Genomic DNA, 26,200 nt, shown 5'->3' on the forward strand with positions numbered 1-26,200 from the left:
CATATTGACTTACACATAACAGAACCGTAATGGTGTACGTGTCACCATTTGTTCTGTTTTAATATTGTATTTTGTTTCCGACATGCCAGTTAAGGCGACTTCTAATTTCGTAAAAGCGCTGGAAAAGGATACTCCCAAGTTTGCATCATTTAAGGCGTAGCCTTGATGTTAGTGCAAAAGTAAATGTCGTTAGTGTTTTGATCCATTTTTTTTGAACGAATGCAATTTCACAATAGAGTTCCTGCAAATAATACTAATGATTTTAAAAGAATTACACGAAGAAATAGCAATTCCCGTTGGCATTGCTTCTTCCTCTGATTGGCATCTCCAGCGTTGCCTTCATCAGTTCCGTTCCCAGTAAACTTCGCCCTTCGGTTCCTGTTAAAAAAAAGACAAACCCACAGTGGAGGCATGCGCCGACGTTTACAACACGTTATTTCACTTAAGGTAGGAAATAACTTTAATCCTGATCCGCGGAAGCAGAATCGGAGATAAAGATATCCTCCGATAAATACACATATATATATATGTGTATTTATATATATTCGAACTGATTGCATTAGGCAGTGACGGTATATGAACTATGCGCGCAGCTTAGCCCAACTCACGTTTTTCCCCTGACTGCAATCACCTCGGTAAGTAAGCTAGCAAATCCATCTTGAATTTTTCATCCTTAGTTTCCAGTGCTCCGATTATTGTTTTTTAATCTTTTAACTGCCTGGGGACAGGACAGCGTTGTAACACGGCCTTACTGCTGCATAAACAGCGATAGCTGCGCCTGTCCCTACTGGGTCCAGCGTGTCGCCAGTTTAACCAGCTGGCTTGGCTTGGTGGATACTAAACCCAGGCAATCTGCAAAACACACGATTAACTCCAATACTTTAAATTGCGAAAGTCTGAAACGTGGCATCTGCCTCATAGGCCATGTACATGCAGATAGTTATTTTCTTACGCAGAACACGGGTATTTCAGTCAGCCGCATCACCCTGCGTTAGATGGGGATGCATGTTATTTTTTTGTACTGGGATGGGGAATCCGTTAGTGTCTTGGGCCGGTTTCGAGCTAGAAATAGTAATACTAGTACTGCCTCAAGTGTCGCCTTTTTACGGGAAATGAACTTTTTGCGTTTGTGAAGTCAGAATAAGCAGCGTCGGTATTGCAAATTTAGTCCTGATGTTGCGGAGCTGCAGCACCGTTTTGGGGCGGAGGGACAGCAGCTTCGCCTCAGGCACTGGACAAGCCTGGACCAGTAGGATCATTGTCGATGTTCGGGTTCGGCGAAGTGGTCGATGCCCACGGACCCAGTCTTAGGTCCTAAATGCCTGGTGGGTATATGATCTTGTCATGCTTTCATCGGCTGAAATGCACGGAAGGCCGGCGACTTCACGGTTTACAGAGCCCATATGAGCTCATGCGTGCGGTGGTGGGGGCGAATGAGGACGGAGAAATGGTACGACCCCGCAACAAAGTCCACTTCCTACAGTATATGTTGCAGTTGTTTGCAACAATAGTGACCCTCCATTGGTATACAGATGATGAGACCAAAAGAAAATCTCGTCTTGATTTGGAACTTTTTGCACTACTTGCTGTGTACTATATTTTTTTAATCAGCTGATATAATATTGCACATCACGCAGAATATAATAAAACTCCCCAGTACAGTATCCATACTTTTTAAAAGGGATTTACTTAAGTACAAATGCGCATCTTTATTTTTATCAAGAGAAACAAACTGGGCTTCACATCAAATCCTGTACTTTACCATATTCTTATAGTGGATCTTTAGATTTAATACAGTGGAGTATATATCATAATCAAAGGTGGTATATTTTAGCTCCAAATGGGCTGCAATTCAGTTCAGGTCCAGTTTCTCATTTAAAAAAAAGAAAAAGTCAGTAACCAGGCCTCACCAGTCAATAACCAGGTCTGATATATAGCCAAAAATATATATTTTTTCTAAGAATCAGACTTTTGTCTAAAATGCAAATAGTAATCATAACAATTTATTCTTCTTGTAGCTTCTGAATTAACACAATGACAAAGGTACTGAGTATTCGCTGTCTTTGCTCCGTACTCTCAATGTTTACCTTTAAGGCAGGGCCTGTTAATATTTGCTTGTGATATTTGTTCATAAGCTATACCTGTATTTGTGATTCATTTTGGTAAACACTGCGTGGCAAACATTTGCCTAAATTAAAACAACTCTCAGTGAGATATTACAGTATGTAAAAGTTTCATATTTAACTATTAAACAGTCCTGTAAATAAGAACAATCAAGAATATGGGTCATATCTGTTCAGTATCTCCCCTTCAGTTCCAAATGAATATCAGGTACAACCAGCACTGTATGTGTGTGCATTTTCTAACTGACTAAAATATAAATTTGTGTACTTAAACTTACTTATAAGTCTGGAGAAACAAAGAATTAGTGTATGAGCATGTGGCCAGTAAAGGCTTCTTTGAACATTTAATTAACTTTTTTATAAATCACTTGAGCAGCAATGAAAATTGAAACACGAATGTGCTTTTGTTTGCATTCTGTTATATGGCTGTATACTGTATCTCATCTTCATAACGCCTTCTTATTTTCCAACTGTCCAGCCCCTACTCAAGGCTGGACGTGGCTGCCCTCCTTCTGTGAATTTAATCCCCCCCCCCCCCATTAATGCATGATTGCAGCATGAATCTCTGTTGAAATCAAAGAAGAATAAGAAGTACAATGGGTTGTTGTCTGTGCTGTACCACCATAACGAGTGTCTTGTTAGGTGCTGCCTTGTACACTGACAAGTGTGGCATTGTTGCCCCCCTTCAGCCAGTAAAATGGGCCGTCGTCACCACTCTGTTCAAATCAGATCAAATTCAAATTTTATTTGTCACATGCATCATCATACATAGTACAACCTGCACTGAAATGCTTTCTGTTACCATTACGATAAGCCCAAAGCTGAAACGGTGTCTGACGTTACAGGGACCTGAATCATGAAGCAGGATTTCTTTGCTGGATGACTTGTTGAACTTAAGGTAGTCTGGGCTAGATATAAGTCAATGAAGATAGTCGATTTAAACTGGGGTACCTTAAATCCGACAAGTTATCTGGCTAAAAAAGAAATCCAGTTTCACCATACAGGTCCTAGGAGTAAGTAATGAACCAAAATAACACTGATTTAAACAAGGAGCAAACAGCATAGTGAGTAAATAAACAGTAAATAAATGTAACATATATCTGACCCCTCCTAGAAAAAAATCTGGAAGTCAACAGGCCAACTTTGCATGTTCCTAACATGGTGATGAGTCTGATTAGGTCCACCTGTGTTTTATTAATTGAGGTGTCAGCTGATAAATCAACATGGTGATGCTGGAGCTCTCCCCAAAAGCCAGTCATTCCATTGCTGCTTCATATCCTGTCATTTCTTTGGTTCTTCCTCCTCTTTGGAACAGCACTCTTGTCTGCGGTGTCAAAGCCAAGTCAACCAGTGCAGTAAGAGATTGGTTTATTTTCAAATAATTGATTATTGGCGTGCTGACACTCTGCACTGGGTGGTGCGTAATGGGAGATAGGTAAATTGGATGGATGGCAGGAGCTGTTGATTGGGTTGGTGGATAAAACATCGATCCTGTTTCTTTAATAGTAATTCATGAGGTTTGCAGTAACCTGACACTGATGATCTAAGGCTGGGTTCACTGTAATACCACCAAAGTCAAACCTTTTAAGTTGTTTCTATGGACTTAAGTATCTGTGGAGTGTCTTGTGAACTTAAATTTTCATCATTGATTTGATTTTGATTTTATGTAACTTGTTTACTTATTACCAGCTTGGATTGTGTTTTGAAAAAAGTACCAGAAGTGTTGTCCTTGGTGGGGAAGGGCTCAAGAATAGCAAGGTGTTTTTGATCTTTCAGCACAGTGCTGGAAAAAAATGATTACTTTGATAATTGATTAATCATGTCATCAAGCTGTCAACTAATTGATAAGATGGGCCAAAACACAGGGTTTAAAGAAAAGTAAAAACAGTTGTTTAAAAATCTGTGTTGGGGGGGGGGGGATTGTGGTCTCGGCTTATGTTGTCACCAAGATTTCAAAATACCATGCTATGCGATATTGTAATACCGTTCGAGCTTAGTGATAGCTTTAATGCTGTTCATGAGTTTGCCCATTTCCCTACACTGTTTGTATTTGTGTTTGTTGCAATACATCTGCCCTCTGCTGGATGATCACTGCTGTTTGCATGTGCAGACCGTGGCCGTCTGCATCCACAGACCAATGTGATATGAACATGAATCTTTGCGCCGTAAGGATATGCAGAAAAGTGCAGTATGAACTAGGCTTAGCCTTGTTAGGTGATGTCACTATATGTGATTTACACACAAATGCAACCAATCAATGACAAAATTCGGTGTTTACTATTTTTATTACCGATGATTATTGACATTATCGTGTTGCAGCCCTATTTCAATGTAACCTGATTAATCTCCAACTGGCAATACATCTCAAATGAACAAGGATAAACATACTAGCCTGCCTCTGCATGCTGGGGGAGTCCAGCTTGCCTCGACCAAAGGCTGTGGGAGCCGGTCTGCTGGGTCGACACCGGGTATGACTGAGCATCTTCCCCGATCTCGCTAATCTCATCGCCAGTGAGCTTATCCAAAACCGGCTGTTGTAGCAATCAGAGCTGTAATTAAAAAGTAGCGTTTTAAAGTGCAGTCTGTACCTAAATGGTCTCTTGCTCTAAGCTGTTAAAAAAAAGCTTATTTTCCAGATGGCTGTCTTGTTTTTCTTTATTTACGTGGCACGTAAGCTATCTATTTATTTAAATGCTAAAGAGTCGTCATGGTTGGCCTGTAGCCTGGCTTTCGTGTCATTTAGGAAATTGCCATGGGCCAGTCTGTCTGGCCTTCCTTCCTCTGCGACGAGAGGTCACCACCAGGACAGCGTAGAATTTATTAACTGATTGTTTGGGCGATTGCCCCACCAGGATGTGGAAATACAAATGTTCCAACTTTGATTAAAGACAGAGTGGCCCCTCTCTGTTACAGTGGTATTAGGAAGCACTACATCTTTGGGGATCTCATTTGTTTTTTTTTGTTTCTTAATCCAGGAGAAAAATCTGAGAGGTTCATTCTGGAGTAGAACCTCTTTTGGGCACTCCAGGGATCCTCTGTAGTCTGGTGGTCAGGATGCTCTTCTCACCACACCCAACGTCATTGAGGCTGCCCTTTGAAGTGTCTGTGTTGTTGGATGGTATCTTGAGATGTTGTTATTTTGTGCTGTGTAAACAAGGCGAACTCATGCTTCATTTTGTTGTCACAATTCATTGAATCCCTGTGTGTGTGTCCCCATTTTATGTGTGTGTGGGTTGAAATCCCATGCCAGTAATAACTCTGACGCTCCCCAGACCACATCTGTGCTAACATGGCATGGTGGTGGAAAAAACTGATTACATGGAAAAGTCTGACTGATTTTAAAGTAAACGGATCCATTGCATTTTGGAGAAATTGTGCTAGATGGTGCTGTCTGTTCATTCATTCAAAAAAAAGAAAAAAAAAAACTCAGGCTGTAGTTTGCATATCCCAGAGCTGAAGCACATGGTGGTGTGTTTTATTAATTAATTAATTTTTTTGCTGTGACCTGTATCAGTTGCTGTCCCCCACCCCCCCCTTTCTGTTGATTTGGGAACGCATGATTATGGGTAAATTCACCCAACGTTACGACACGTGGAGATGCCCATGACTGACAAACATGTTTGAAAGGATAACCAGGCATTTACTTACCTCTTTGTTCCCCCCCCTCCCCCCCCAGGTGTGTGGCTGAGATGGTGGTGCCCCCCCTGCCCTCACCGTGACTCCCAGCCATTCAGTCTTCCAGTGTGGGTTGTCCATTCCTGATCCTGGTCAGTGATGGCACTAGGGCCCTTTCTTGCTTTCTGGCCTATTATCGGGCTGCTAGTGGCACAGTCTTCCTCCGAGACACCCTCAACAATCCTGCCCCAGCCGACGGCCATGAATGTTACTCAGTGTGAACAAATATGTAAGTTTTTTCCTTTAAACCATGTGCTATACAAACCTTAAACAAGCCGCAGGGCAAGGGGACACTAGGATGCCAGTATAAAATAGTAGCCTTTAATGTAAGCGCCGAAAAATAGTGCACGCTTTTTGTCTCATGATGCGTAACGTTTCTCATGGTAAACTGCTGGATAATGTGTTTCCGCTCAAATGGGTAGGTAACTTCTCCGTGTTGTATGGTTGAGTAAATATCTATCTAAGAAAAATCATTACCATCACGTTTTGGCACTGCTTTATGTAAAAAATTAATAAAAATTCCATCCATCCAGAGTTTTCCACATGCGTCATGTCGTAGATAAGAGATTGGGCAATTGTTACTTTTTTCTTTCATTATTATAAAATGTAGAAAAATTACATGACTGAAGAAACATTTCTTCCTTTCAAAGTAAAGTTATACTAACCTGCTAACCAGTAATGTTTGGGCTAAACCGAGTTATACAGGAAGAGTATTGGATCCCTTTGAACGACTGACACTGTTTGACTTGTTCCCTGCCTCCTCTGCTGCACTATAGCTGAAATTAATACAAAAATGAGATTACTCCAAGGATTCAGTGATAGCACATGTCCAGTCACGTCATAATCCTTTTGCTAGTTTGGCCTGACTGCTGAACTCAGTGACTCCTGCATATTTAGAATTACACGAAAGATGGAATTGGGGAGAATGACCATAAATTGCGAAATCGCAAATGTCATGCAGTGCTGCTGCGAGCCCATCACCCTTCCAGGTGCTCTGCGCCAGTGGCACGCCAAGGGTACGGAGACAAACTGATTCGGGAGGAGAAGCTTCTGTACTTTTAGACGGAAAGAATTTGACCGTTTTGTTGCCAGCTTACAGGTGTGGGTTTCACACCCGTTGATATACAATGCAAGATACAGCCTGTCAGCCTATTCACTCCCCCCCCCCTTTGCTTTTAAGGTGTTTCCCAAAAGTTTGGTTTTATTTCGCTGTGGTAGTAATTTATAGCAGTAAAGCTGGAGAAATGTGCAGGTGGATGAGCTTTGTTCTTTTTAAATGGAAAGGTTCATATGGTTTAGATTTAAAGATGAAAGGAGTGCGGAGGAGATGGCAGACTGTGCTGCACTCTTGCGTCAGCCTTTGTGCTGCTTTGACCAGCTCTGGGCCTTAAGTCTTTCTAATGATTTGCCCTCCTTGGTGAACCCAGAAAATCTGTTCTTACGGGGTCGTCCGTACATACAGCAGGGGTGCCATTTAGGGGATTTGGGCCTCATGATAGCATATCATATTGGACCCCCAACCCGGATTAATTATTTTCCAAATTTTTTTTAGGGCCTCTGTCAGTCAGCCCCCCCCCCCCACCACCACCACCTTAATGGCACCCCCAACATACAGTATGCCTCTATGCATATATGATGAAGCTTGCTGATGTAGGAAAAACTCTGGATTGAACTCCTTCCATCCCCCCCAAAGACTTTTTGGTTGCGTAGCATATTTGCAACATAAGGTTTTAAAACCAGTAGGAAATAATGGGGAACTGCTAAACACCTTCATACCTGAAAGAAGAGAGCTTTAATCTAACCAGGTAGAGCTGAGTGGCTGGAGATGATTCGATGATCTCAGCAGTGCCTGGTCTTGGAGCTCCAGACGCGTCCCTTTTGGAAGCAGCCAGCTGCTCGGGTGCTTTTCTCATCTGTGAGACTCCATTCAGGCCGTTGAGATGTGCAGGGAATGCAGCCCCCATTGGGGTGGGAGGGACCCAGAGGTTAAACCGGAGATATGCTGCATGGAGCCGTGCGAGTATCAGACCGCAGAAACCCAACCGCATGCTCGCTTTCTATTCCGGAGAGCATCTTGGAGTATATTTTACCCTTTGACCTCATGAGGTGATACTTTTCATGCTGTGGTTTGTGGGGGCTTATTTATGCAGTTTAAAATAATCAGCACCATTGTGTAAGCCTGTGTTTAGCTTCTGAAATGGCCCACAGGTCTGGCATCTGTCTAACAATGTTTCTTTTTGGGATGACCCTTGGGGGGGGGGGGGGGTTCCGAGATGTTCTTTTTCCGTTTGAAAGCAGAACTGGGACTTTATTAAGATTTAGCTTCCAAGTGAGCACTGCGTAAGACTTGCTTTTTGCAGAGAACAGAATTAAAGTGGTTTAGATTTTCTATTGTCCTGTAGTACAAAATGCATTTCTCCTTTTGAATGCGTTGATGCAGTATGCATAAGTGATGTGGGTGTACTGGAAGAGTTTTCTCGTAGCAGAAGCTCAGTTTAACAGACCTAAACAAACCCCACTGAGAAATGTTCAGATGTTTTTTTTCCTTGCAATGTCAGCCCCAGTACTTTCGCTGTTTTATTAATTTCTGTGTTGTCCTGCAGGTTCCTCTACTTCCGGCTGTATCAACATCCTGTTTAACAGCACCACTAATGAGTGCCAGTTAATAAGTTGCGATGGTGGCAGCTGCCAACGTAAAGCGGAGGAGGAGCTGTTGAGTACAGGTATGTCATGCTGTGAGCTGTGGAATGGGTCTTTATAAAAGATGTTTGAAGGAAGCTCCTTTTTTGCCATGGTTTGGTCACTTCCTAACAGGGAAGAAAGTGTTTTAATGTTTCACTTTGCTTATCTTTTGTAGGCACCCCTGTAAATATCTCCACTGTTGCTGTCAATGAAAGTGTATCGAAATCTGGTGGGGCGGCCTTCAGTTCAACTGCGGCACCCAAAAGTGAACCCCCCCCCGAAAAGGGAGTCCCAATGAATACATCACATGTAACCGTGCCTCTCCTAAGTACTGAGAAAAAGCCTAGTGCAACAGGTACTGTCATGACGGAGCTCCTGAGGACGGGCGCAACCAAACCCCCACTGATCACCACGGTCACCATGAATTCCTCGATGACAACTGCAGCCAATATTACAACCAAGCCCCCTACAGTAACGTCAACCACCGTCACGGCAAAACCCTCAGACACGACCTCCCTGACGACCACCCCAATCCCAGCAAAGTCATTGAAGACACCCACTACCACGATAAAGGAGCCAACAAAACGATTAGGAGCCACTACGGTGAACAAAGTGCCGTCACCCTCCTCTCCGACGACCCCCAGCACTCAAGCTACCTCTAGGGTTCCTGCACACCCAGCAACTTCACCGCCGAAGAGTAGCCCGGGTAAGGATGTCAGAGAACCAAATAAAGCCATTTTAGACATTACTGCAAGCTCCCTGACCAGACAGGTGGTTGACACCAGCACTCTGCTAGCCATCCTTATCTTCGGCCTGCTTTTTTTTGTGGTCAGTGTGATTCTCTTCCTCACACAAGCCTATGAGAGCTACAAGAAGAAAGACTACACCCAAGTGGACTACTTAATAAATGGGATGTATTCAGATTCAGGAGTTTAATGGTAAAGAGTTTACATTTTTGGTTCCTTTTTCTGTTGAGAACTGATTCGTAATGTTGTGGCAGCCTGACGTTCAGAGCACCGACGTTAACGCTGTGGTTTCCCATGGTTCTGAAGGGACTTGTACAGTCCTACATAGTTTGCACACCACATGCAGGTCAGCTGTAGTCAATGGGTCTTTTGAGGTTTCGTTTTTACAGTGAGACCTAGCATGGGCCTAACTGAACCTGCATGCTGGGATCTTTGTGTGTTCATCTTACCTACTTTTCTCTATGCAGATGGTGCTTCTCTATCCAGTCATTAAACCCTGAAGACTAATATTTTCTTCAGTCTATCTCAATCTATACTTAAGCCATCAAATGTTAAGTTTTTGTTAATGTAAAGGGTTTTTTTTTTTTATAAACGTCAAATCCTGGTTATTGGTACAGAAAAATGAATAGCCTTTGTAGACAATTCAAAGTTCTGTACTTGGGTTCTTTGGAATGACTTGATCAATAATGCCTTTACCTTCACTTGTTACTAGCTTTCTCACCACTTATTACTATTTTTATTTTTTATTTTTTTCCTTGTGACATTCCACTTTGTCTTTTGAAGAGTGGACGCCAAAGCGCTCAGTGAAGGACCTAAGCACATTCACATAAAGCCCAGAAAGTTTCCCAGCCATTCCTGGAATCCACAAGCCCATTTTTACCACCAGGAGGGTTTTCTCAACAAATCAGAGATTTGAACAAGGAATGATATAGACTGGTTCATCTATTATGTGCCAACCTGGGTCTGTGCAGTCTTACAAATGCACAGTTAAAAAATGGAACGGGTTTTGCAATAATAAATTGTAAACAGGTCATCTTTTATTTCTTCCTCAGTTTTTAAATTTGACCTGTTTTTGGCTGCCGGCATGCGAAGCGGGTTCTGCTGCCTGTTCATTTCCTCCCATGTTTCTCAGGGTCGTTGCGTTATTGTTTTTGTTGCGATGCATGACGAGGTGGGTGTGGCCTATTCATGGCTGTGAAGCTAAGTGATTCAGTGTATCCTGGGTTGAGTTTGAAAGTCTGGGAATTTAATTGGTAAGGAAGGAAATGAGTAAGGCAAGAGGAAGGTACTTAGACACCTTCACGAGGTTCACTCACTCCAGGGAAGCTCTTGCACAAAAACTGAGGGGGGAAACATGGCTTTCTTTAAAAGGTTATTCCGAATTGCTCCAACTTGTGAAGCTGCCAGCCCTCGATTCCCCTTCTATTCAGCAGGTCCATTGGTTGTTAAAAACAAGGATGCTGTGTTCCACCTCATTTAACTGGTCTAAACTGTAAGCCTGCTGGGATTGAGGAAAAGGTTTTGCATTCTTCACTGCCTCATTTTGTGTTGAGTGGAGTTAAATTTCCTCCGTCGGACGGATCTAGCCATCATTACCGTTCCAGTATTTATGGCAAATAATAAATTCCCATCTGACCAGTCACCTTCTCTTCCTGTTGTTTTTCTTGCTATGTTGCATCAAAATGTCTCGACTGCCTCCTTTCTCATTAAGTAACATGAACCAAGTAAGTAGCTGGCCAGTACTTGGGCACGAACCTGGCGCGTACAGAGGGTACGGAGTAGGTCTGCTAATGGCGATTAGCGTTTTGTTTCTGCACATGCCTGTCCCAGATGGCCTTCGTTAAGGAGCAATGGGCATGAGTTTTCGTAAGTATTCCTGCGAGGTAACATTCGTGAGCAAGGGAATCAAAGCTAGTGCCAGAGGCTGTGCAGGTGATCATAAATGCAGGTTTTATTTGCAGCATTTTCCTCTGCCTCAGATTTGTTCGCCGTGTCTTTCACACGCACAGGGAGTGCGAATTGGTTTGGGGGTGGTGTATATAGTTTTTTTTTTTTTTTTTTTTTTTTTTTTGTAATAACCTGCCTCCCCCTTGACTTCAGCGTTCAGTGTTGTCAGTGAACCTTAGTGTTCAGCCCGGAAGACCAATTTTCGCTGCAGGCAAATTATCTCTCTCGCTGTAAAATGACGGAGGCTCCAGGTCAGTGAGATAAAAGCTGAACTTGTCACCCAACAGCATTTATTCTGGAAGTCTTGCTCTACTTGATTAAAAACTGAAATGACTATAGGTCCACGTCATCATTCACAGGACCGCAATTTCACACCATGTTTAATGACACGTCTGATTTATGCCACAGAGATATGGAACTGGTGGGTTAACGTGCTCCTTGGTGAAGTATGGTTGTTACACGTATGTCTTGAAATTCACTGTCGAAGATGCATGCAGGTAATGGATCATAGATGACTGCTTGGCTCAAGGTAGACTGATTAAACAAAGCTAATCAGGGCTTGACCTTGAGATACATCCACAGTCTCTGCCATGAGACAATCTCTGCTGACATTGTAGGTCGTTCCTACAAATGCTCCTCATTATAAGAAGAAAGTAAACGACAACAAAAAAAACCCTTGTGTTTGTGTCAGTGTTTCTCAGACGTTTTTTTTCTGGAGACCCCCCCCCCCCCAAAAAAACAAAAAAAACAAAAAACACACTACTCAAGTCTTCTGACCGTTTTTGATACAATACACTTGCTGAGCAGGGGGGTGTAACCCTTAATACCAAAACCTGCTGACAGATTGCTAACTATGTATGTTTTTTACCATATTCAGAAAATCAGCTTGTGACTCCTTCCATTTATTTGGTGGCCCACAGTTTAAGGACTACTCCTAGAATGGGGTTGATGAGATTCTCCACGTCACCTGATGGTGGCGCTCTTGTCCATTATTCATGCTGGTGTGATTGCTGTCAGGTGGGTCAAAAAAAAAACATGAATAAATTTATTAATAGTGTTGCAGTAACCGCCAGGACTTATAAAAATATGTAAAGTAGTTTTGTGAAGCTTCGGCACTGAAGGAATTAACGCCAGTCTTCACTCTCAAGATTTCACAGCCTTGTTTAAATTTTTGTACTGATGTATAATCCTGGTTAAATTATGTTACCCAGTCCCTCAGAGGCATCACACCGTTCCTTCATTATTACCAGAATGCTATACTCCGTTGCCATTTGCACAAACATAAGTACACTGGAAGTCTTCTCTTTGCCTACCCCATTTTGCTCTCTGTAGCCTGGGGTCAGAACGCAGGGTCGGCCAACCTGCAGCAGCCCTGGAGCTGGGGGTTAGGGACATTGCTGACGGACTTCTGCCGAGGCTGACGTTTGAACCGGGGATCTTCCGGTCATTCCCAAAAAGAGACTTAACGTGCTGAGCAACTCACCGCTCTTAGGTGCTTACTCACAGATAATATGACGAAGGTCTATTCCGTACATTATAAACTCCTTTATCTGCCCTTCCTGCTATGTTCTAAAATTAATTTAAATTAAGTGGTGGTGTTTTTTTTACCACTGCGGTTCTTCTGTAAATCCCTGCATCCAGTTTCTTAAACAACCTGCTTCGTAATATCCCAAGAAAGTATAACAATTGAGAAAAAAACAGCACCAAAGCTCAAGCCCACAGGAACGAAACGTTTACTAGACTGCTGTCCTGATGCACGGTTATGCATTTATTGTACATCCTGACCAAACACATTTCTGTTAGATATTGACTAATAAAAAAAGAATCATAACACTGTGATTCGTAATTTCCAACTTCAAGACATTTTGAATGATTTGTAGCCTATAGTTTTATGTCTTGGCACAGGTCTTAGTATTACATTACTCTATTAAAAAAACAAGCATTACATATAAAACATTGACGTAAGACAATGTGCACATAACTGTAGGTCTAACTCGGGTATAAATTGCACGCAAGTGCACAGACGGGGATTTGAATTTATATTAGATCGATGCATTTAAAAAATAGATAGTATTTGCTTTAAATGTGGATGGCCCGCCGCGGACCGTATGCGGTGACGTCACCCTGTTTCCGCTGTCAGACGCTTTGCTGGTTGTAGCCTGTAGTCTGATCGCAGAAAAGTAGCGGCAGAGCCTTTCACCAAGAAACAAGCTGTCTTGCTCTCTCGGATACAAACTTTGTCTCTCTCCTCTCTTTTTTTTAATACAAAAAACTGTAGTAAATTGAAAATGGAGCCAGAGTGAGAGAGCATGAAGCTCCGGACGCTTGCAATGGAGTGTATACTTGCAAGAATATTACTGTACAGTGGTCTGGTCTTTGTAGTTGACGGTAAGTTAAATGCCTTTTTTTTCCTTTTCGGAACTGTGACGGACCTGGAGAAGTGATTGTCGCTCAAAGTTGCGTGGAAGTTTTTTGTTTTAATTCGATGGAAGATTATTTCCACGTCAGTTACTTAAAGTAAAGTAGGCTATGTTATGTACTGAGCAAAAATGTTATTTTTGCAGTTAGTTTTTCTCGTCTGATACTTCTTTTCCCATGTGTTTTGTGCCTTGGGTGTCGGATCTTTTACGTTTACCGATCACTGTAGATCTCAGAAATGTAAACGTTACTCTCTAAATGCTGTCTTTCGGTGTAGAAAGTGTATTTTTACGGTAACCCAAGAGAACATTTTCCCCGCTTTTTATTGGGGCCTCAAGTTTACGATAGATCTCTGGGTTCTTGTCACAAAACGATTAGCAAAACGCTGCTAAATTGGTTACAATGTAAATTAGGTACATAAAGTGACAATGCCACGGCGATCGCGGAAAAATATCATATTGAGAGATTTTTTTAAGCTGCTGAGCATTTGTCAAGATGTTGATTTGATGTAACACTGTAATCCAAAAATGTAGTTGTTTGAAAACAGATCAACAATAATTTAGGGTGGTAAGTGTTGATTTGTTGAGAACAGTTGCTTCAGTAAGTTGTCCACGAACGGCTCCTTATTGCCCTAATAGTCTTTGATCTGTTGTTTCTTCGTTGTTCTGTATGAAGGCGCCTTCAGTTACGGGGGCTTATTCAAAGCTTTTGCAAGCACTCTAAATTAACACTCGGGTTTAGGCTTGTCGGCTTCACATACACACAGACAAGCATGAATACCGTGATTTATGGAGGGGGCTGGGGCGGGGGGATGCATAGCAGCACCTGACTTCACCTTCTTGTACGTCTTGCATGGTGTAAAAGTGACATGCACTGGAGGGGGAAGGGGGAGACCGCGAGGCGAGTGCCTGCTGTTGTGAAGTTAAGGTGAGCTGTAGCCATTAAGTCTGGCTCGTTCTGGAGGTGTCTGTCTGTATTAATAGTGCAGCTAGATGCTGCTGTACAGCGCTGTGTATAGCCGTTGATTCAGCTATGAATATTGCTAGATCCTTCCATCTTCTAACCATTTTTCCTGGCCAGGGTTATGCTGGGTTTTGGACAGCACAGGGCATGAGGGTGGGAGATACCCGGGACAGAATGCAGAGTTCATTACAGAGCATGTACACATGTACTGTATTGGCAATTTTGAATGGGCTAACTGGTGCAAATGCATCTCACTGGGCTGTGAGAGGATACCAGGGTACCTGGAGGTAACCCGTGTTACACAGGCAGAATGCGTCAACTCTGGACATAGGGAGAGGGATGGGATTCAAACCTCTAACTCTGGAAGACTGAGGCAACAGTGTCACCCACATATTGTCAGGGGATAGTTTAATCCGTAAAAGTGCAACACATCAATGCAGTTTGAAATATGACTTCAAAGTTCCTATAAGGGTGCAGCTTTCAGAGTAAGCGGTGAGCTTTGTGAGAAGGTAGCGGGGTGAGCAAATGTTGCCGGTGTTTCTGCCTCTTACCAGGAAGTCTCATCAGAGACTTTATGAACCCGAGATCCCGTTTCGTCTCCCGGCTTGCGTGGGTCTTTCCACTCTCTCCCTTAAACATTTAACTGTGCAGTCATCGTTTAATGCCACTAAGCATACTGTAACATGCTGGATGGGCCGAATGGCCTCCTCTCGTTTGTATAGTTCTTATGTTCTATGTAACACGGGTGACTTTCAAAGCGCTACCCAAGGACTGTGTAGCAGTTATGGGAATAAAAAGCAAAATTCAAGACTATCAGAACTACCACTAGTGATATTACAATGACTAATAATCATTTTCATTGTTCTTCTCATTTTTTATTGGTATTAGTTTATTTTTCAGAGGGCTGTTCAAAATTCAGTGCGTTTCCTTTAAACACTTGTCAAGAGAAGTCACTCTTTTCCCTGTTATGTTAATGTGGGAATTAAAGTTCTTGATTAGCTCTGCTTTGGCATGTGAATAGGCGAGCAGTGAAAGGGCCAGGGCTGAATACACAAAGCTCATCACTCTTCTGCATAAAGGCCTGTTTGCTTTTTTATTTCTGAACTCAAAATGGCCCCAGGTCCTTTGTTTACAGGCTAAGGTGCACAACTGAATTTTTCTCAGGCGTTTTTTTTTTTTTAAATTTTTTTTATTTTAATGACCTTGGTAAATATCTGGACTTTGCGGACAATGCAGCGATATGGTTTTGTGATTTAGAGGCAATGGAAAATGATGTGGCAAATCAGTTAAAATTTTCTGCATGGGTCCAAACAAACTTTCCCTTATTATTTTTTAAATAATAAGGACAGTGCAAATGCACTGTGGTCAGAACAGTGTTTACATGACAATAATATTTGATTTATTCGCTTTAATTTTAATGCCATTGGACATTTGAGATTTTTAATATAATTTAGAAAAATACCTCTGTGGGCTCCTGACTTTTTTCCTGAACTGTCAGCGTCAAACCATGGCAAAGAGTAACACTCATTAATGCACTCATTAATGCACTCATTAATGCACTCATTAATACTAATTCCTTACCTTTCCATTCTCCATTCAGTTTTACAATAAAATAGTTTTTCGGTATTGGGGGGGGGGGAGGGTGGATGTGTATTTGGAAAAATAATACAAATCTTCCAAAGCTGGTTTTTGAAATGTGAGCTGTCTTTTTTTGTTTCTTTTTCTTTTTTTTTTTGCTGACGGGAAGGGAAGAAGGGGAGGTGGCGGATGCGGTGGTGGGGACAGCCGGGTGGGGGGGAGGCGGGGGGGGTCCAGGCACCCATCTCTGAGGAGTTTCCCACCCTGCACTTATTTTCTCCCAGCACCCACAGACACTATGCATCGCTGAGAACAGGACTGATAAGATGCAAAAGGGGGGGGGGGGATGCTGGTGATTTGAAACTGAACCAAAACAAGACGAGGGCTTCCGACGGGTCGCACCTCATGGAAATTGTGCTTGGCTGTTTGGCTTTACCTTTCAAAAGACTTCCTGCATCTATAGAGCCCGTCGTCCCTAAAGACATGCACCAACACACGATACCTATAGCCCACTCTATCTCCCTCAGAGGGGGGAGGTGTTCCTCTGGGTGACAACCTTGGGCCCTCAGCTGTTTCTTTGTGCCCGCCCTCCTTATCCAGGTGCTCCCCGTTTTTCTCTCCCTTTATGGGACTGGAAAAGCCGGTAACAGACAATGGTTCAAATGGGTCACATGAGCTGACCGCAGACGATGCTGGAGAGGTCCTTGCTGGTGGCACGGCTGAAAGCATTCCTTGGTGTTGGGAGCTGTTGGCTGACTGGCCGCCTGTGTAAAAATGCCCTGGGTTTCTGCAGGGTTTTGTGCCCATGTTCTGGTACTGTGTGGAATTTCATGCTGCCTTGCTTTGAGTTATCCTCCACTCGTTCATTCTGGAGGCTTTTCTACTGCATGAACTGTTGAATAAAACAGGAGTAGAGCTCTCGTTCCTATAAAACTGCCATTCGCTTGAATACATACCACATTGTCCCTCTTTGGTACACCAAAAACCAGCACCGTTCCATTACTGAACCACAGGAAGAAACAAAACCCAATTATAGTCAAGTCAAGGCTAATGTGTCGTCATCTTTCACGGGGGGAGGCAAAACATGCTTGAAATAGAAGCAGGATGGCCAGTATGGAGAAATCTGTCTGCCCTCTACTTGCAGAGGAGGAGAAGGATTAGAAGAAAACCTCAAGATCTCTGTGCTTCGGTGGCCACTGTAGCCACATCTGCACCACCTTTGGGCTGCAGTGCAGCCTGTCATTGGGGTTTGTGAGTTTGGAACCAGACACAGAAAAGGGGAGTTTTATGGCGCTAGGAGAACCTGGGCCAGTAAGACATTGGGAAGCTTAATCACACTAGGAGAAATTACTAAAGGATGGAAAAAAGCAACGATAGACTTTAAATCTGGGTTTTGGGGCTAATTGGAACCCACTGTCAGCGCTCGATTTGGGTTCTGTTTGTGTTTTGGGTGGTGTAAATAATGGCAGTTTTGCAAAACGGGCATATACCCCTGGTGATAATTTAGTAATTCAAAAATCCATATCCATGAATTTGTGTGTGTCTGTGTGTGTGTGTATGTGTCTGTGTGTGTGTGTGTGTGTGTATGTGTCCGTCCAGGTTCTTGGCCTGTATACTTGTGGGCAATGAGGCTCTTCCTCTTGTGACATGACATGGACGTTGGTTTCAGATGATCCCCAGGACTAGGTGCTTGGTCCAGGCTGCTCCTGTAGGCCGTTTGCCTAGGATGACTGGGCTTGCACTGGCCCATCGTTCTGCCAAGAAGACACTCTGCTTCATTAATCCCATCTGCAGGTTGGACATCCACTAGGGTGCTCGAGCTGAGGGGGGGTTGCAGTCTTCGCAGGAGACGATTGGCACTCGCTTTCTGCCCTTTAAACCTGTACTTTTTACTCATTGCCTTTTGCCAGCCACAGAGTCTCCCTCCAAACCCTCAACTCTAGCTCCTCCAGCTCTGCTTAACTGCAAATGATGAATGATGGCTCAGTGAGTTCCAATACAAGCAAGACACAAGAAAACAAAGCCCACTGATACTGTTTGTTGTTTTTCCTAAGTCAAGAACAGTTACAGAATCGTGGGATGGCTTTTCTTCTGTTCACCCAGCATGAATTTGTAATATGCTCTGACTTTAAAGGGTTTAAATCAATATTGCAGCAGAGTTTTGTCTGTTAATTTAACCTTCGTCTCAAAAGGCTTTTATGTAGCAGTATTTTGCAATGTTTGCAAAGGTTATCTAAGTGTAGAGCAACCATTTCTCAAAACCTCAAACTTGTTTTTGCTTGAAATCGGGCACATGTACTCATAGAAATGATTTTTAAAACTTTTATCGTGATGCATTGATATATGTTTCGTGTTTGCAATCCAGAGCCTCTGTGTTCTCCTTGGCGTGGAGTTTGGGTTCGTCTGCCTCTTCAGGGATCTCCTTTGGGATGTTTCAGAGACCGGCTGCCCCACCTCATGTACATGGCATGATTCAGGTCTGGGCACGGTGAAGATTCAAGGATCCAAGGGTTTTATTTGTCACATGCGAGGTTTACAGTCCAACTGTAACCTGCATTGAAATGCAAGGTGGTCAGCTCCGCCATATTAAGAATAATGAGAGGCAGTAAGACAAAGTTACAGTATAATAAATATACGATAAACAAGGATCAGTAAAGTTACACGGGTAATAAGTTATTCAGGTAATGAGAGAAAAGGAAAACAAGATACGTACAATATAGCTCCCAAAAGGTGCAGGACGCATGAGCAGGGACCAAATTTTTTATTGCGACTGTCAGTGTTAAGTAATCTGATGGCCTGGGGGTAGAAGCTCCTGAGTTCTCAACATGAGAACTCAGGAGCTCAACTGGTTTGAGTCCAGTTGAGGAAGCACCTGGATTATCCAGTGCCTACTAGGCAGGTGTGGTTCTGGTAATTGGAGAACCGCCATTCAAATCAGACTGGCCCAGCCTTCTGAAATAGCAGGTTCCGTAAGCCCTCTGGTTCTCTGCCCCTTATTCACGTTCAGGTTTGTTTCTGACATTTCAGTTCAGTATTAGCAAGGCTTTGTAGGTGGCATTGTCGCATCACATCTCCTGTCAGTGATATTTCAGTGAGATGTAATTCTGCATTTCCCTGATAGACTGCTAGTCGGTGTTAATCCGATTGATGAAGTGTTTATTGAAAATTGATGGATTAAATTATGTTGTGGAAACATAGACTTGATGGTGAACAGCAGCAGTAGTTAATATTTTGCTTACTTGGCAGCTATTCAAACTAGAGCTGAGCGATATGTCAAAAAAATTATCACGATATGTTTGACCGATATCGATAATTATCAACATTATAGTTTCACAATGCTGTTTAATAATGTAATAATCAAAATAATAATAAAAATAACCCTATTCTGACAAATAGAATGAATACATTGAAATAAACAATATTAGTAAACAAATACTTATTTTCAAACACATTTTACTGTTTACATACAAAATTCCCTTAAAATTATAAAAGGTTATTGATTTTCAAGTATTTAAAGAAACATAGCTCAAATGAACAAAACCATATAATAATGTAATAATGTGCAAAACTGTATAATATTGCAAATATGTTAAAGGGCAAACATAAAATAAAGCAGGACAGAACTGACTGCAACAAATATCTTCCTCTATTCTTGGTCTCTTAAAAACTTAAATTCTGAGGTAGAAAAGTATCTAAACCAAACAAAAAACACTTATTTAAAAAAATGCCAAATCATGGTTAGATTTTTTGTCCGGCGCTGCAAAACGTCACCACGTGTCACCATGTCACATGGTACAAAATCCTCGAGAGCAGGACACACCGTGCAGCACCTCTCAGCCGGCTGCACAAACTGGAACGACACAACTTTGCCCTTATTGGCTGAAGATTTTTAGTCACACGCATGACGTTTGTATCCCAGGAAGTTCCAATGCGTTATCTGCTCTTTCTCCCGAAAAGCACGTAAAGCAGTGACAACTGGTTTTCATTTCATTTACCTGGTAAAATAAAGTTTAAATAAATTACATAAATTCTCTAACAGTACATGTAAGTTAGTGGTTTATTTATTGTTACTGTAATGTTGCGCTGCTTTATTTGTTTAATCGTCCAGTCTGTGAAGAAGGCATTTAAGTAAGAATTGCATTGTAATCTGTACATGACAATAAAAACTTTGAATCCTTGAAATACATGTATTTGATCTTTTTCCTGGCAGCTATCTTTTTACACGGAGCCACTATACACAATAATTTTATTCACTGCTAACAGTTTGCATCAGGAGTTGGTTATTGTAAAAGAAGTAATGTGCATGCAGGTGATATTTGTATAGATTTATCTACACCCTTCTGGCAGTGCTGCCATTGCAGTCAGGTCTCACAGACTACGAGGAGTAGAAGTTGTCCGACTTGGCTGCAGTCAGTTTATACTCCACCCCTGCAGCCGGCAGCAGATCGCGCTCCTCGTTGCGTCAGCTACAGACAGACCTAAGCCCAAGTCGAACGCACCCATTGCTTCTTTAAGGGAGGATGGGCAAAATTACAACGTCGTCGGTGATTGGCTGTTGTGCTGGCATTCAGTAAACCTCTGCTCGATAGGTCATCGAGTTGTCAGCGCATTCTCTAAAACGGAGCAAATTTGGTTGATCGTGTTTTATAGTCTGTGTGTACCATCGTGATTGTCCTCATTTTTTATCGATAAAAAATCGAGATCGTTTTATCGCCCAGCACTAATTCAAACAGTTTTTTCCCCCCCATTTACTTGCTTGGGTTTTTTCATGGCACTTTCTTGATTGTTTCTGGCTCTTTGAGAATGACTGGGACTTGAACTAACAACCTTCAGGTTATGAGTGCAAAAATCCTTCACCACTTGTGCGCCTCAGCTGCAGCTAAATTTAAAAATGTGCGTCTCAGTTGTACTGTTCAGGTAGCAGAACGCCAACGTGCCACCTACTGTACATTACAATGCCAGGCAGGGTGGCATGCTGATCCGCCAAAGCTCACAGCATCCAGTGTCTCGACTTTTTTATTTGGAAGGATGTTCCCATCCCCTGACATTAGGGGTTGTGCCATCACTGGTTTAGACAAGGAAACTTCTGAACTGGTCAGCTTGGCTAGGAAAAAATGACACATTAGGCATTGCAATCTTTAAAATCGTTCAGGCATTAACAGTCTGGACAGCTTGCTTGAGGCAGGTGAATTTGTTCCTCATGTTGATGGGCAGGTGAGTCTGTAACAGGACATCGAGCAACGTGCAGGTGATGCAGTTTAGCTCGGCCTAAATTAAAAAGATGTGCTCCTCGGGGAGAGCCGGGTGTTGCCTGACATCTCCTGATTCCTGGATCTTTTTTGATCACCCTCTCCCCCCGCCATCGCTCCCATAGGATTGCCTCTGCTGTTGTTTGCAAACCGGCGTGATGTGAGGCTCGTGGACGCGGCGGTTGGCCGGCCCGAGTCGGCGGTGGTGGTGGCCGGCCTAGAAGATGCAGCCGCCGTGGACTTCTTCTACTCTGAAGGCCTCATCTTCTGGACCGACGTCAGCGAGGAAGCCATCAAGCAGACGCAGTACAACCAGTCCAGCAATGGTGAGACCCTGCCTCTAGTCCCGCCTCTAATCCCGCCTCTGGTCTCATTTCAAACCGATCACTTAGATTGGATCCTAAACTGGATGAGTAGTTTAGTTTATGAATGGTTCTGGGTCTCTCCCTCTCTCCCTCTCTCTCTCTCTCTCTCTCCCTCTCTCTCTCTGGTAGCTGTGAAGGAGGCCACGCTGGGAATGGGGCAGACGGTGGTGGTGTCGGGCCTGGACTCTCCCGACGGCCTTGCCTGCGACTGGCTCGGCCGCAAGCTGTACTGGACCGACTCAGAGACCAACCGCATCGAGGTGGCCAACCTGGATGGTACCTTCCGCAAGGTGCTGTTCTGGCAGGATCTGGACCAGCCACGGGCCATCGCTCTGAACCCGGCCCACCGGTGAGTGAGATGCTCGAGGCAGCCGTTTCCTTCCCAGGGTCACCCGGGGGTCACCGCACACGCCATGCTATCTGTGACTGGTCCCCTATGATAGGGGGGTGCCAAGGTCTTCAGCTGCATCTGTTTCCTATTGTTGGGCTTCCAGATGCTGGGACACGACCCCCCCTTCCCATTTCAATGTTGGGGAGCCCACCAGAATAATATTTTTTATTGTTGTATAGCCATGTAACCACCCTTTAGTAACTCACAGAAACACTCATGGGAAGCTGTGCTCTGGGCACCTGACGCAGTTCTTCTCTTCACGCTCTTCGAACTTACGGGTTTCCTACAAGCTCCATGAACTTTGGGGAAAAATGACTTGCAGAAGTTTTCTCTTGGTGTTACCAACGCGCTCAGCGCGGGGCAGGCAGGGGGAGGCCGCTGGCTGGCACCCAGAACCCCACGTGGGGATCGGGTTACTCAGTCCGTCTCGCTTTTTTTTGAGAATAAACTCTTTAAAATCCGCTCCCGCAGTGATAGGTTTTTTCCATAGGTACTTCTAGTGTAAGAGCATATGTTTAGATTTACGCAAAATGCCATGGCACGCGATGGCCGGGGTGAAAACGTACCCCGCGTCTGTTCTCTGGGTTCCCAAAGAAAGTAGCGGAAATCAGCACGCCTCCCCTTAAAAGGCGACTGGACTGTTTGATATCCTCTGTAATGAAATTAAACTCCACTCCCCCCTTTATTCCCACCAATATGAAAGGTTCCAATGGAGGGCAATCCTCTCCCCCCCACCATATTTCCGTCAACGGTAGCCCGTCCGCACAGTAGCCCCGCGGCACCCGGAGTTGGTGGGCGGCAGCCCGGCGTTTTGTAAAGGGGGGCCCCGCAGCCTTGCCTCTCCCTCAGCCATCCCCGCTGTCATTGTCTCCTTCCCAGCTATTGTTTTTAAATTACTTCCAGCTGCCGAAAAAGAGTTAATGACTTATGATCGCAAAAATGAGTAGTGTCTCGTGAAAAATGCCCCGACTTCTTTGAATCAAGGAGAGGGAAGTGAATTCCTATATTCTCCTTCCAAGACGTTGAGCGCCGAGATGAGAAAGGTAACTGGCAGCCGTCTGAGCGGCATGCTCTCCTTGAATCTCTCTGTAATCCTGCCTGGTGGAGAGCTCTGGAGCTGCATTCCCCGTCTAACATCCAGCTCCTCAGAGCTGTAAACTCTCGCCCCCCTCCCGCCCCCATGACAGCTCTCGCTTGCTCTCCACTCGGCGCCGCGCTCCAGGTATGAACTTTGTCCCATTCATCTTCCGGCCTGTTTTTCTCCCCTCTGTTTCTCATTTCTCCCATAGAGGAGAAGGTGTGCCACCTCTTCCTTTCCCCCCCACCCCCCCCCCCCCCCCTCTCTCTAACTCTCTCAACAGCAATACTGTACCCCAGCCTGTTTACACTGGGGGCCGCTCAGTGGTCGCTGCCCAGTTTGTAAAAGCAGTTACTGTGTGTGACTCAGTGATCTGATAATGTGACTTTATAATGAACCCAAGAAGCTTCCACAGCAGGTTATAATTATCAAAAACAACAATAACAATAATAAGAATAACAATGATGATGACAGTCAGGCTCCATTCATGAGTAAATCCGGGATAGACTTCGGATCCTCTCAACCCTGCACTGGACAAGCCAATATGAAAGATGGATGGAATATTATTATTAGTATAAGTAGTTGTATTTATTAATATTATTGGTGTTTTGTTATTTATAATAATGTTTTTATTAATATTTGTTCTCTTTAGGGTTTTTTTCATTTGCAACAAATAAAAGTACTGTTTCTTAAAAGTTGTAAACTCAGCGTTTGATTGCATCGTTCCACTGAATCAGACGTCTGGGCTGAAACAATCGGTGGTTTATGAAAAGAGCAGTTGGCTACGTTTCCTCATTACCCTGAATCTGGGTCTCGACACCAGCCTTGACACGCCCCGATCTCTCCGGCGTTTCCGTTTAGCTGTGTTTGTTTAATCCCTAAGCCCTGAAGCCGTCGCTCTCCGCTTGGCTGTCACCGGTCGCCTTCAATGAAAGTGGCTTCAGAGAGAAGGCCCATAATTGAGATAAATGTGGCAGGAAGCCGTAGACTGGGGGGGGGGGCTTGGTTGTCACACTCTGCCTGTTCCAAGGAGATGCTGCCCATCTGCACTCTTACAGTGTTTTTTCTTTCCATTGTTCAGCTTTTCCAGAACATACCTTGAAGGGCAGTTTTTCCATCAGCAGCTTCTGTGTGACGGCTTGAAGGGTTGTCCACCTCTTCATACCTGGACCAGACTCTCGATTAGACTGTTTTCAGGCTCAATTCTTCGATTTGAAGACTGTGCAATCAAACGATTCATGAATAATATGATTGTAACAAATATTCAGTCCATACACTGATTTATGCAAGTCCTATTATACTTAGGTTATTGAATAACAGACACATTAATTGGGGAATTATTTGCTGAACCACAATCAATTGTTATTATTATTTTTTATATTTGTGTTTACTCTCCTGCTTGGAATTCCACATGCACAAATGTTTTATTTATTTATTTGCCACCATAACCCAGCTGATACTCATAACCCCAGTCTATTTGCCCAAACTCAGCTTAATTCTGCTTGCTGTGGAGTGTTTGATAAATTTCCCTCCCTCTGGAATCAATGTGTGTCACTTGATGGCAGTTTTGATGGCAGTTTTATGAACAGTTTTCGCTGTCTCTATAGGCTGGATGTAGCAAATGGGGAGTGACACACACGGAATAGGGACTTTATTTTTGGGACAGGAGACGAGTCACGGTAGGCCTGATGGATCTTGGAAAGGGCTATGGAGGCATAAGGATCTAGGTACGGATGATCAGGAAATGGAAGTCTGAATTGTATGGTGATTGGCAGAGGTGGACATTTCAGGTCCAGAAAATACAAATCCAGACCAAGATTTTGTTTCAACCAACCAGTTGAGTATAAAGAGTCACAGTCACAGAGTACTCAGCTGGTTGGTTGGAACAAAATCTTGGTCTGGATTTTTACTTTCTGGACCTGAAATACTCACCTCTGGTGATTGGTAATAAGGTGCTGGTCCAATAAGTTGTCACCATTACTGGTGTGTCACTGCCAACTTGTGCTTATGTCACAGTTGTCCCCTCACCTCCCCTTCATTGTCAAGTGTATTGAAGCTTCATATAAAACAAATCCAAACTCGCCAAGACAAATTCCACAGTAGAGTGCAGTGTGAATGTAATCCTGTCCTGGTTCTGATTATGCTGTGAATACCTCATGTTCTGTTGTGGTTCCAGTATGATTCCGACTGTAAATTACTGTTCCCTTGCATTTGGAATTACCCCCCACTGTAGTGTTGCGGTAACACCATACACAGACCTCCAGAGGCCAACAGCACAGCGGGTTGCCCTGCCCACCACCCCGCCACACCCTCACACCTCCAAAGTGATCAGCGAATGGGGCGGGATTAGCATGTGTAGCTTAGCCTGCAGATCTCGCCACACATTGAGGTGGCTGCTGGCGTTCTTCACAAGAGGAGACCTTGGAGATGAGCCAAGGGAGCTGATTTATATCTGGTCCCATGGTTGGTTATTATTCTCTCTGGGGAGGGGGGGTATTTGAAGAAAGACAAGCCCCTACAAACACTGTGCAGATAAGGCTTGTTTCCAGAGTGCCGTGCTTGTTCTGAAAGGGCACCACATGTTTAGTCTAGTTGACGTGGCGTCTTTTCTCGACTTGCAGCCCTGGGTCTGTGCTGGGGGGGGGTACACTTCCCTCGCGATGGTGACAGTTTAGTACATGGGCTTATTAGGATGTGGTCTGGCTGTGTGTGTGTAAGTCCTTGCCCAGTATCATGATGGAGGCGTGAACATCACTCATTCTTCTCTCTCTCTTTCAATGATAGGATCTCGAGTTTCATCGCTGGCTCCGCTGCCGTAAAACTTCTTCGTCTTCTCCCTTATGTATCCCGCGTTCCACTTACAATGGCTCCTACCACTGTTTGATGCAGTTAACTTCCCCCTAACTTTAATGTTCTTATAACAGCATCATCCATGCATGTTTTAACCCCTGCTGGCACGGTGAGACTTTGGCATGTAGGGTTCGT

General features: G+C 43.7%; 2 protein-coding genes across 5 annotated transcripts in view; both read left to right on the plus strand.

Moving 5' to 3' along the window:
- The first annotated feature begins 203 nt into the window (after positions 1-203).
- On the plus strand, positions 204-10,868 carry c13h11orf24 (chromosome 13 C11orf24 homolog). Of its 4 annotated transcripts, XM_023842080.2 has the most exons (5): positions 204-447; positions 5,099-5,241; positions 5,800-6,027; positions 8,402-8,521; positions 8,656-10,868. In XM_023842080.2, exons 3-5 carry the CDS (start codon positions 5,898-5,900, stop codon positions 9,414-9,416), a joined length of 1,011 nt encoding a protein of 336 aa, XP_023697848.2. In that variant the 5' UTR covers positions 204-447; positions 5,099-5,241; positions 5,800-5,897; the 3' UTR covers positions 9,417-10,868. The 4 variants fall into 4 exon arrangements, with proteins under 4 accessions (XP_023697848.2, XP_023697844.2, XP_023697846.2 ...); XM_023842076.2 differs by lacking the exon at positions 5,099-5,241; XM_023842078.2 differs by lacking the exons at positions 204-447; positions 5,099-5,241 and adding an exon at positions 454-635.
- A 2,419-nt stretch (positions 10,869-13,287) lies between these two features.
- lrp5 (low density lipoprotein receptor-related protein 5) overlaps positions 13,288-26,200 on the plus strand; it is a 48,997-nt gene continuing 36,084 nt past the window's right edge. The window contains exons 1-3 of the mRNA XM_023842167.2: positions 13,288-13,561; positions 21,507-21,707; positions 21,876-22,095. Of these exons, the coding sequence (XP_023697935.1) occupies positions 13,483-13,561; positions 21,507-21,707; positions 21,876-22,095 (500 nt within the window). The 5' untranslated portion in view covers positions 13,288-13,482. The remainder of the gene's footprint in view (positions 13,562-21,506; positions 21,708-21,875; positions 22,096-26,200) is intronic.

Source organism: Paramormyrops kingsleyae, chromosome 13 (genome assembly GCF_048594095.1).
Source record: "Paramormyrops kingsleyae isolate MSU_618 chromosome 13, PKINGS_0.4, whole genome shotgun sequence".
Lineage (NCBI taxonomy): Eukaryota > Metazoa > Chordata > Actinopteri > Osteoglossiformes > Mormyridae > Paramormyrops > Paramormyrops kingsleyae.